The 13036-nt window shown below is 38.2% G+C and overlaps 1 protein-coding gene across 12 annotated transcripts in view; it reads right to left on the bottom strand.

Moving 5' to 3' along the window:
• BPTF (bromodomain PHD finger transcription factor) overlaps positions 1-13036 on the bottom strand; it is a 137636-nt gene that overhangs the window by 21485 nt on the left and 103115 nt on the right. For 8 of the 12 annotated variants that reach the window (XM_012747366.3, XM_012747364.3, XM_012747362.3 and 5 more), the window contains 4 exons: positions 12445-12553; positions 5386-5603; positions 2806-3028; positions 927-1843 (listed from right to left, as the gene is read on the bottom strand). In XM_012747366.3, the coding sequence (XP_012602820.2) occupies positions 927-1843; positions 2806-3028; positions 5386-5603; positions 12445-12553 (1467 nt within the window). The remainder of the gene's footprint in view (positions 1-926; positions 1844-2805; positions 3029-5385; positions 5604-12444; positions 12554-13036) is intronic. The other 4 variants (XM_075994689.1, XM_012747370.3, XM_012747368.3 and 1 more) reach the window with 1 other exon arrangement.

Genomic DNA, 13036 nt, shown 5'->3' on the forward strand with positions numbered 1-13036 from the left:
ACTGTAATAACTCTCAATTGATAGACTACAGTACTGAAAGCTGGGTAACAATGCATTTGAACATATTACATATGACACCAATTTTACAGGAATATTACATGTTTAAAATCATGTTGCTGTTTAAAAAGTGCTTCTATAAATATGACCTCATTTAATCATTACAATAATCTTGTGTGGCTGGAAAGAGAGGGGTTTTAATGAAGACATAGCTCAGGGGAGATAAGTGAGTTTCATGGACTGTGAATGGAAGAGGAAGGAACTGAATGAAAGTCTGACTTGGAAATGCACACTCAAACTCCAGCCTACTGCTGAGTGGAGCATACCGTAAATGAAGAGAAAGTTTTCTCCAGTAATGCTATAGGGAATTATATATGTGACTTGATTTTAGTAGAATTCTAACTCATCTAAATTACCTTACTTCACTAAAATGCCAATGCAAGATGTCACTGCATGATGCCACTTTTTATTTAGGCTACAGAATAATATGTATTGAAAACTTTTTTACAAAGGTGTGACTAGAAATGCAAATGAGTCTAATTTGTCTATAATTTGCATAGTCTACATGCAAACTAAGAAATGACAACTTCAAATGAATTGCTATGATGCCTGAAGTGGCTTTAAAACTTAGTTAAACCTTCAAGTTCTACATTAATGATACGTAAAACTCATAACTCCATGCTTCCCGTCTTAGTCCTCCCAAAATACAGGTAGTTTCTAATAAGCACTGACTATATATATATGTCCAATGAAGAGTTCCAAACCATAGTAGTCATTCAATATTTTCTGGTCAATCCAGAGCTTCTTCTAAATTTAAACATTAATGACTTTGTCTCAGTTAGGAAACCTAACACAACCAAATACTAAATCTAATGCACAGCACAATAATTCAAGCTACTGAACATGCTGCTTTTACTTAATAACTTTACCTGTTTCTGAATGATTTCACTTTGATTAGAAGCTTGGAGGGTGTGTTCACGCTTAATTTCTATCTGGTGCTGTTTCTTCTTTTGCTGCTGATCCCTGAGTTGCTGAACCCTTTGCAACTGCTCTTGCACACTGGCTGCCTGCACTGTAACCACATTCTGAATCTGGTGAGTTTGCACAGCACTGCTTTGCTGAATTTGAATAGGTAACTGGAGTTTGATTTGCTGGGGCACACCACCTTGCTGAGCCTGTATCTGAGCCACAACCTGTGACTGGATCTGAGAGAGAACCTGGACTTGTTGTTGCAGCTGAGGCACAGCAATGACTTGGGGCTGTGGCTGCTGTATTTGTAGCTGAGGACAGGATGGGGATGAAACAGTAACTTGATTTAACGTTTGTCCTGATGAAAGAGTTTGAGTTGAAGACTGTACCTGGGGTTGTGATTGTGGCTGGCCTTGGGAAGGTATCTGAAGAGATGTATGTGGCTGAATTGGAATCGGTTGTGAGGTTGTAGTCTGAACCTGGGATTGCTGTCCAGGAGACACTTGGGATGGAGTTGATGGACGTATTCGAGTCTGTGGTGGACTTTGGACACGAACAGGAGACTGTCCTTGGACATTACTTTGAGGCTGGCACTGTGCTGCAACTTGGGGTTTGGATGACTGTGCTTGGGTGGGTTGTGCTTCAGAAGGGACGTGGGATGAAACAGTTGTTTGGGTCTGAACTTCAGGCTGAGTCTGAACTTCAGGCTGAGCTGGGGACTGGGGCTGGGTTTGGGGCGGGGGCTGAGCTGGAGGTTGAGTGGTCTGTGGCTGGGCTTCTGGAGGACTCGCACTTGATGACTGAGCTGCTGGCAGCGCTTTGACTTGTTGCACCTGTGTCACGGGTGATAATTTACTCTGTTTTTGTTCACCTGTACCTATGAAAGGGAAAGACAAACCATTTCTATTACTCCAGAACATAAGACTGGTTAAAGAAGAATGTGAAGCGGTTTTCTACGGTTCAGAATTCTTTATTTCTGTATAGAAGATTTATGCCTTAAAAATGCTCCATTTAGACATGCTTGGCGTAGGACTCTCCTAAATTGGAGAGCCTGATCCCTGCTTCTTGGCTGTCCTCTGTACAGTTTGCTAACGCTCCAGAAGGCTGTCTTCCAAAGCAAGGTGCAGCCTCTGGAAACCAGCCAGGTCTTCTGGCCCAGACTAATTGCCAAGCCTCACTTTTCTCCTACGGCGTGGTGGCAGTTAGTGACGCCTTGCAGTAGGAGGCTCACAAAATGGTTCTGGACCCACAGCTCTCAATCGTAGGTCATGAGCTGGATCTATCTGCCCTCCCTGAGATCGCCTCCATGACTCAATCAGCACCCACAAGGCTTGGCAAGGAGTAAGTGTGAGCGTGATTACCAGGATATCCATTGTTTTTGCCCCCTTTCTATATCTTTTTTTAATGAGGGTGGGTAGAGAGGTAGTGGTAACACGGAGTCTGTATGAATAAGGCATGAAAGCATCAAGATGTTGTGAGACTGACTATATCAATTGTTAAGCACACTGGCTTGAGGTATATCCTCCCAACAATAGCATTCGTTGTTTTTCTTTTCTTTTGAGATAGGGTCTTGCTCTGTCACCCAGAGTAGAGTGCAGTAGCATTGCCATAGCTCACTGCAACCTCAAACTCCTGGACTCAAGTGATCCTCCTGCCTCAATCTCCCAAGTAGCTGGGACTACAGATGTGAGCCAACACGCCTGGCTAATTTTTCTATTTTTTGTAGAGATGGGGTCTTGCTCTTGTTCAGTCTTGAATTACTGATTCTTTTAACCTTTCTGTTAGCCCAACAGTGTACGGTAATAACACCTAGCATTTCTGATAAACCCAAAGCTCTACCTGCTGCTGTAGTGGAAACAGTGGTGGTGGTGCTGCTGGCTGTTGCGGCTGTTGTTGCCAATGGAGTAAAGAGGAATCGCTGAACGGTACCATTGGGCATTGCAGCTTGCATTAGCTGCTGTCCTGGGCCTGGGAGTATAGTCACCCCTTGAGGTATCAACTGCAACTGTCCAGTAGTTTGACCTTGTCCTTGAATTACTACTGTCAAACCTTGATTGCCACCCTGTGGAAAAAGCACACATGAAAACAGTCACCTGATATAAAACATCAATCTGTATGTATAGCATTTTAATTTTTTATAGAGATAGGGTTTTGCTATGTCACTCAAGGTGGAGCACAGGGGCCATTCACAGGTGTGATCATAGTGCCCTGCAGCCTCAAATGCTGGCTTCAAGCAATCTTCCTGCTTCAGCCTACAGAGTAGCTGGGACTATAGGTGTGTGCTACCATGCCCAGTTTGTATAGTGTTTTCATTAAATCATTTTAATGTTATAAAGATCCTTTAATATAATGAAAATGTATATTTGAATATCTATGAAATGGCACCAGCGGGAATTTAGGTAAGGTAAAATAAGAATATTTATGTCGCTTAGTGAAAAAAACACAAACAATACAGAGTTCTAGTTCAAACTCTCCCACTGGACAGTTTGGTATCTATCTACAAGCAACATCATTCCTCCAATTTCTCAATCTATAAAACAAGGGCACTGAGGCGAATGAACATTGTCTCCACAAAATTCTGATTTTAAATCATCTTATATTCATATTTTATAATCTTCAAAGCATATTCATTTAGACTGCTTCATTTGACTCTCACAATGGACTTGTGACAATAGGCAGAGAAAATATTACTATAATCCTATTCCCAATTAAGAAACTCAGGTTAGAAAGTCAAGTCTCCTACCCAAGTTAAAGATGTGATAAAACAAGAAACCCAGGTATTCTGAATTTTGTTTCTTTTCAGTATGTACTAAATTACCTATGGTGTTTGTGCTAAAGTTGAGTTTATATATAAAGTGAGGCAGTGGTCCAATTTCACAGTTTCCCACATATATTCAGTTGTCCCAGCACCATTTATGAAAACTAAAAAGTCTATCTTTTCCTCAATCATCTGGAATGTAACCTTTGTCTTATAACAAGTGTCCACACATGTGGGGGTCATGTTCTGCACTCTATTCTGTTGGTCTATCTGCCTATTTTTGTGTACTTCACTGTATTAGTTACTGAAGTATTATAATAAGTTTTTTTTTTTTTTTTTTTGAGACAGAGTCTCGCTTTGTTGCCCAGGCTAGAGTGAGTGCCGTGGCGTCAGCCTAGCTCACAGCAACCTCAAACTCCTGGGCTCGAGTGATCCTTCTGCCTCAGCCTCCTGGGTAGCTGGGACTACAGGCATGCGCCACCATGCCCGGCTAATTTTTTATATATATATCAGTTGGCCAATTAATTTCTTTCTATTTATAGTAGAGACGGGGTCTCGCTCTTGCTCAGGCTGGTTTCGAACTCCTGACCTTGAGCAATCCGCCCGCCTCGGCCTCCCAAGAGCTAGGATTACAGGCGTGAGCCACAGCGCCCGGCCTATAATAAGTTTTGATACTAGGTTATCATACAGGGAAAATCTTCCTGCTCTTTAAAAATATCATGGATATTGTTGATCCTTTGCACTTCCATATAAATTATAAAAGTCAGCTTGTGAAAGTTCCACCAAAAAAAACAAAAAACCTCTTGGAATTTTGAAGGGAACTGTATTCAATATATTCCTCAATATTGGAAGACTTGGTAACAGTATTTATTCTTGCATACAGCAGCTTAATGTACTTAAATTTTATTTTTCCATGGCAATTGGCCAATTAATAAAATTTTGGGCCGGGTGCGGTGGCTCACGCCTGTAATCCTAGCTCTCTGGGAGGCCGAGGCGGGTGGATTGCTCGAGGTCAGGAGTTCAAAACCAGCCTGAGCAAGAGCGAGACCCCGTCTCTACTATAAATAGAAAGAAACTAATTGGCCAACTAATATATATAGAAAAAATTAGCCGGGCATGGTGGCTCATGCCTGTAGTCCCAGCTACTTGGGAGGCTGAGACAGAAGGATCCCTTGAGCCCAGGAGTTTGAGGTTGCTGTGAGCTAGGCTGACGCCACGGCACTCACTCTAGCCTGGGCAACAAAGCGAGACTCTGTCTCAAAAAAAAAAAAAAAAAAAAAATTTTGGTGGCTAAAAGGGTTATCTATCTCATTTGGTATAACTCACTAAGGACTCTTGATAGTTCGTGTTCATTATACCCAAGTCAAGAAGACAGTCATTTTTTAAAACCAGTACATTTTTAAACTTATCAAAATAATTATGTTTTTAGGCTGGGCACAGTGGCTCAAGCCTGTAATCCTAGCACACTCTAAGAGGCCAAGGTGGGAGGATCGCTTGAGGTCAGGAGTTTAAGACCAGCCTGAACAAGAGCGAAAGCCCATCTCTATTTAATTAAAAAAAGAGTATGTTTTTAAACTTACAGCAAGAATAAGTAAGACTGCCTCTAAAGTTACATTTAAATACTTTAAATAAATACATTAAAATAAAGTTACATTACTTACATGGCCTTGTGTTAACTGAGTGAGTTGTGCCATGGTAAGCTTCACCTGTCCTTGCTGGGGGCGAGGGGACTGTGAGGGTGACGACTGTAGGTTTGCAGTAGATGCTGCTGAAGTTATGCTTTTCTGCCCAGGTGTTGAGGAAACTGTGTTAGAGGCAGAGATTGCAGTGGAAACAGGCTGCCCTCTGATGATCTGAGTCACCACTTGCTGTGGAGTACCTACAAAAACAGCAAAAGATTATGAAATCCTACACGCTCTTGGTATTACTTTGAACTGAAATAAATCAACACTTCAGATGAATGTATTCATTTTAATTTTCAAAAAGACACTGGGATGCCAACAGCTCAAGGATACATTCAGACATATGCTCATACCCAAAAGACCTGCCTGGTTGGTAGTGAGGCCTGTTTTCATTCAGCTCATTGAAAACCATTATTAAGCCCCTGCATTCTGTGGTCAAATTAAAAAACAGGCCGGGCGCGGTGGCTCACGCCTGTAATCCTAGCACTCTGGGAGGCCGAGGCGGGCGGATTGCTCAAGGTCAGGAGTTCAAAACCAGCCTGAGCGAGACCCCGTCTCTACCATAAAAATAGAAAGAAATTAATTGGCCAACTAATATATATAATATAAAAATCAGCCAGGCATGGTGGCTCGTGCTTGTAGTCTCAGCTACGCGGGAGGCTGAGGCAGCAGGATCGCTTGAGCCCAGGAGTTTGAGGTTGCTGTGAGCTAGGCTGACACCACGGCACTCACTCTAGCCTAGGCAAGAAAGCGAGACTCTGTCTCAAAAAAAAAAAAACAATTAATATTCTTCCTATAAATGTAAAGCCAAAATGACAATCAGAAATACAAAAGAGCATATGTAAAATATGCCATTCATAATGCTGCCTTTTGTTAGGAATATTGAAAATAAGATAATCTTTAATTCATATGAATTTTAAACAAAATAAAGAATCTGGAGTATCTGGGCCAAGTGCATTTATAAATAAGCTTCTATTACAGCTATTTCCAGTTTGGGAAAACTATGAGGACAAAGATCACTATATTCTCAATACTAGGGCAAAATGCTCAAAGAATGCTTTCATAGTAATTGTTCAATAAATGTCTGCTGAATAAATGAAGTTTAACCAGAATGGCTTTATAGTCTTTCAAAAACTTCTGTTTGTAGTTTAACTTCCTAAAACTAGAAAGGAAGGCAAGTGGAATTTTCCTCCCTATAGAATAGTTGCTAAGAGTTAATTATTTGGTAGCTATTTTGACATTTACAGATTCATTACTAATTAGTCAATAACCCCTGGATGCAATAGCTCATGCTTGTAATCCTGGCACTTTGGGAGGCCAAGGCAGAAGGATCACTTGAAGCCATGAGTTCAACACCAGCCTAAACAACAAAGTGAGACCCCTTCTCTACAAAAAATTTAAAAATTAGCTGGGTGTGGTGGTTCACACCTATAGTCCCAGTTACTTGGAAGGCTGAGGTAGGAGGATCGCCTAAGCCCATGAGTTTTGAGGTTGCAGTGAGCTATGAAGATGCCACCTCACTGCAGCTTGGGCAAAGGAGACAATATCTCAAAAAAAAAAATTGAGTACCATCAAATTCCTCGAGTTTTTATATTTACTTCTTGCCTCTTTTCCTTCTGTGCATACATATACATTTCTCTGTTCCTTTTAATGACTTGATGTTTTCTATACATTGCATATGTATAAAACTGAACCTATTTTGATGTTCAGAAATGGGTTAAAATAATGCCATGATGAAATCCTTGCTTATACATTTTTGTGTGCTTCTGATAATTTCTTGAAAATAAACTCCCCAAAATATTACTGGGTTTATAGCAGGCCCAAAGTATCGAACTAGGAAGGTCATACTGCAAGGTCATACCATGCAGAGGTGGTGGTCACACTCCCACCACCTCTGCATGCCCATCTCTCTGTACCCTGCCAACCTAGGTATCACCACTAAAATAAAATATTCCAGCAATTGGAAATAACATCATGGTATTATGGTGCCTGAATTTCCTCAATTACTACAGAAGGTTGGCATTTAAAACCATTCCAAGTTCTTGTGCTTAACTTGTGAACTCTCCACACTCTGCCCATTTCTCTACCTTTTCTACTTATTTAATATGTATTTTTAACACACTGACTGCAATTCTAGAAAAATTTTTTTTTCCTTTAGGCCACAGTGGTTTATTGTGAAAACAGAATTAAAACTTCAAAAATAAAATGGTCCTTTTTAATTTAATGAAAAGTTTATTTTTTATTATTTCTGCGAGTTATATGCAACTTGAAAAATAGTTCTCTTGGCTCCCAAGGTAAAGAGACATGTGACTTACATATGCTACATGAGTCCCCAGGCTCAAAACTAGTATGAGTTAAATACAACTCACATGGCAGTTAATATGTGTTAAATAATGTATTTTTCCCAGCTGCCTTTTAGTTTTATTTATTTCTAAACCTATAAATATTTTTTAATGTGGTCAAATAGACCAGTCTTTGTTTTCTTTTTTTTTTTTTTTTTGCTTTAATTATTACTTATAAAGTTCTCTTGTATTCTCTCATTAGATATATCTTCCCAAGTATGTTCTTAGTCATGGTATATGTTGTAAGTCAGAAGTCTATTTGGCACCTCCAATTCCCCTGCAAACTATAAACCAATTATTTTAGTATCATTGACTGATTCAAAATGACACCTTGTCATACAGCTAGTTCTCATATATGCCTCTTTAAATGCATCTGTGTTTCTTCCTTTGGTATCATGCTCTTAATTTGGGTGGCTTTACAATATGCTTTAACATTATAACTGGCAGTGCCAGTTTTCCATTATTACTACTCCTTCAAAACTTTTCTTGGTTACTCTCATCCATTTATTCAAGATTAATTGATAGACAATACAGCACAGTGTGGTCAAGTGCTGTAATTTGAGAATTCCCATAGCAGTTTGAGAAACAATACATAAAAGTTATCACTTAAAGATGATCACTTGGTACTGATATACTGCCATCATAAACACAGATAAAAGGAATGGTACTGACTGATTTTACGATGGTCATCCAGATAAGACCCAATATGTACATGTTAATTTATTTTTAGATCAAAACGCAAATTAAAAAATTTAATAATTTCCAACTATATCCCAGGAAGTCTGTGGTTCCATCTTAAGAAAGGCTAGTGTGGTGGTAGGAAGAAGGTTTAGTTCCAGTCTGATCTTCGCACACATGGAAACACACCCCTCGCCCACCCACCCAGCCTCTGCCTCTCTCATCATAACTCCTCTGACTCTCTCGCCTTCCTCCTCTTTCCTGGGTCACTCTTGATCCACTGGCTACCTTGCTTTTCCTTGAACATACCAGGCCCACTCCCACCTCAGGGCCTTTGTATTTGCTGTTCCTCCTTCATAAAAACTCTTTCCCCAGATATCTACACAGCTTTCTTAACTTCCTTCAGGTCTTCTAAGAGAGTCCTTCTGTGGCCATCCCTTCTAAAATTTCAACCCTCCCTGCAAATCATTTCAAACTCCCAATTCTACAACATTTTTATCCCCCGCCTCTGTTTTTCTAAGTAGTTATCACTATTTAACATGATATATATGTAAAATTCATATGCTATTATAGAATAATATATTTAAAAATATATACAATTAACTTATCTGGTTATTGTCTACCTTTCCACTAGACTATATGACTCATGAAGGCAGTTATTTTGTCTGACTAGTTCCTAACTATAGTTATCTCAGCCTGGAACAGTGTCTGGTACGTAACTTGTACTGAGTACTTGGGAATCAGACAAATCTTATTTAAGTCCCAGAGTAATAGCTTGAGAAATTCCTCAACATTCTGAGTTTCAATTAGCAAAAAAAAATAAAAATAAAAAAATCTCCATCTGTAAAATGAGGATAATGTAACTACGTACTTTATATGAAGATTACGTGAAAGCAACCTACAAAGTGCATACACCCTGGTACAAAGTAAATGATCAATATATTACAGCTGTTACTTTACCATTGTTACTAAGAATCAATTATTTAAAGGTAGATTTTGGCTAAATTACATTAAATACGCACTGCATAGCCAGGTGGCAGGGTTGGGCAGTTCATTTCACAAACCCCGTTTTCACTGGGTATATAAGACTTCAGGGGAAAAAAGTGGCAAAACCCTAGTGGTGGGGGAGGTTTGGAAACTGCAGATCCACGTGTGGATATCAGACAAACATAAAGTTATAGCTACATAAGGCATTACTCAACAAGGTCTCTACATAACTATAGTACTAGCAATATTTATAGTTTGGCAATTTAACAAATTTTTCAGTTTTCAAGTTATACTACCTTTTTTTTTTTTTGAGACAGAGTCTCGCTTTGTTGCCCAGGCTAGAGTGAGTGCCGTGGCGTCAGCCTAGCTCACAGCAACCTCAATCTCCTGGGCTCAAGTGATCCTTCTGCCTCAGCCTCCCGGGTAGCTGGGACTACAGGCATGCGCCACCATGCCCAGCTAATTTTTTTTTATATATATATCAGTTGGCCAATTAATTTCTTTCTATTTATAGTAGAGACGGGGTCTTGCTCTTGCTCAGGCTGGTTTTGAACTCCTGACCTTGAGCAATCCGCCCGCCTCGGCCTCCCAAGAGCTAGGATTACAGGCGTGAGCCACAGCGCCCGGCCTATACTACCTTTTATCACCTATAAATTTTCTCTTTTACATTATTTATATCTTCCCTTTTAGTAAGCTGCCTGACAGCTATAATTTTTAAACAGGAATAGATAATTTTATCAACTATCTCTGCAGCATTAACTGAAATAATCTTCCTTTCTTTTCTGGGTTAAATGCTGCTTAGGCACAGAACACTGCCTTTAAAAAAAAAAGTTTTGCTATGTTTCATATTAGAATTGTGCTAAATTTGTAAAATGAATGGTTAAAGTTTTATCTATCCTTCCCCATGCCCCAGAACTAGGTTTTACAATAAGGAAATTATTTGTTTCCTAACTATTTCTTTCTTTATTTTGTTTTTTTGAGACAGAGTCTCGCTTTGTTGCCCAGGCTAGAGTGAGTGCCATGGCGTCAGCCTAGCTCACAGCAACCTCAAACTCCTGAGCTCGAGCAATCAATCCTACTGCCTCAGCCTCCTGAGTAGCTGGGACTACAGGCATGTGCCATCATGCCTGGCTAATTTTTTCTATATATATATTAGTTGGCCAATTAATTTCTTTCTATTTATAGTAGAGACGGGGTCTCGCTCTTGCTCAGGCTGGTTTCGAACTCCTGATCTCGAGCAATCCGCCGCCTCTGCCTACCAGAGTGCTAGGATTACAGGCGTGAGCCACCGTGCCCAGCCTGTTTCCTAACTATTTCAAAGAAATGTTTACCCGTAAATTAATTCATGAAGTCTGGAATTCCTTTTTATAGGTAACACTATGACAACTTTCCAAATTTCTTCCTTTGATATGACTCATTGAGACTTCCAGTTTATAAACACAGTATTTAATTATGCCTTGCTAGTCAAGCAGAATTAGTTCCTAAGTATGGATAGTGAGAATTCTGAAAGTCTCACTACAAGGACACCTACACAAAATTATCTTTTGATTTTAAAAATCTCATTCTATTTTTATTGCACTTTCTTGTTGTCTAATTCTGTGAAGTGGCATTTTCCACCCTTTTCTCCAGTTGAGACTTGCAAAAGAATAGTTTGTTTTAACATTTTTTGCCTTTTCTGTTTTCTAATAATTATTACTTGTGCTTTTATTGTATTTCCTCCTCATTTTAAGACTTGTTTTTATATATTTTTCTAAATTGTGATTAAGATTTAATAATATGGGTTTTTTAGTCTGTTTTATTCACTAACACATTTCAATTGTGGAGAGTAGGTGCTTGAATATCTATTGAATGAACTGAATCTGCTTCTGAGTTCAGCTTTGCCATCATGGCTTGCTTAATACTGCTATTTGATAATTTGTGATTACACATTTGATGTTTCTTTAACCTAAAAGTTATCCCCAAAAAAGTTACTTAGAACATATATTTTTTAAAATTCCCAAGCAAGTAAAGGTTATTAGTGTAATATCTTAATATTAATTTCTAGCTTTATTTTAAAGAATGTGGCTTATATACATTCTACTTCTTGGAATTTACCAAGGTTTTATCTATGTCTGAAGGATCATTTTTCCACCAGTTAGCCCATAATTATTTAAAATGAATGTATATTTCTAAAAGTATAAAAGTTGATACACAGTTTAACTGTAGTCTGCTATGCTCCTGTTAATTCCTCCTTGATTTCAAACTTTAATGACATCTTATTTAATTTATAATGATTCAAGATTACATTTTCATTCAATCTTTAGCTTTAAACCAATATAAAATGAAACTCTTTGTCATAATTATTTTCTGCTTTTTAAAAATATTGAATTCTTTCACAACACAGTATTCTTGGCCAAAAAAAAAAAATTTAACAAGTAAGTAAAATATTGAATTCTACTCTATCCAATATTAGCAGGGCTGTCCTTGTCCTTTCTTCTTTGGCTTTTATTTCATGTGTCTTTGCTCATCTTTAAATTTTTTTACCTTTTGTAGCTTTTGTGGTAATTTGATTTTAGGTATGTTTCTCATACATGTATAGGGTTGTTTTTTTTCTCAATTGTTATAGTCTTCAACTTTAAACATGATAATTTTAACCTGTTCAAATTAATTGTGATAAGAAGAGGTCTGGCCATGCCTTTGTAAAAATTATGTTTCTTTGATGTTTCCTTGACCTTCTCTATAACTTTTGTCATACAGACTGTTTTCTTTGCTCTCTTTATTAACTTCAATTACTTGGATCTACATATTCCATTTATTTGCTGCTTCTTTTACATTTTTAGTAAGCATACTTGAACCTATTTTTCTTATTGGCAATGCCAAAAATGAAGTAATATATTTGGATGCATCTCACAATGGATTATAAGTTTAGTATGGTTTCAAGTATTAATTCAAATTGATATTTTATAGTATGTAGAGTGCTAAACACAGAGTATTACAGATTTCCTAGACTGGTTGTTTAGATGTAACATGATAACACTGGATGGATGAATACCTGGCTGTACCATCACAGGTGTTCGAATAATTGCCTTTCCTAGTGTTGACTGTTGGAGTGGTGTTCTAATCACCGTCATACCAGGGCGGATCTGAGGCCCTGTGATTACCTATAAATGACACAAAGGACAATGAATTAAAATGTTTTTAAGAGATTAAAGCATGATGGACTTAGAACACAAAATCTTTAAACATTCTATATTGATAGAAATGTCTACAGAAATGACAGAGGCTCTTGGATATTACATTTTAAATTATATTAAGCATCAGAATAAAGATGGAATTTTGAGGAGAGAAAATTTAATTTAATTCAAATGCTATCATATAAAATTCCTTGCCATGGATATCAAAAACAGCCTACAGACTAAAAGGAACAAACAAGACCCAGTAAGGCTCTGCTCTGTAACTAGTTGTCACAGAAAAATGTTGAGTCCTACCTTCTCTAAGCTCCAATTTATTCCTATAACCCAGAGTAAATCAGAAACCAAATGTTCTGTCATAGTTTTATGGGAGAGACTAGAGAACACATTATTTTCAGTTTTACAGTTAGGTTCAGAACATTTTCAAGTTTGCAAACTTTAAACCTTTTTCAT

The sequence above is a fragment of the Microcebus murinus genome, chromosome 18, assembly GCF_040939455.1.
Source record: "Microcebus murinus isolate Inina chromosome 18, M.murinus_Inina_mat1.0, whole genome shotgun sequence".
NCBI classification, from domain to species: Eukaryota; Metazoa; Chordata; class Mammalia; order Primates; family Cheirogaleidae; genus Microcebus; species Microcebus murinus.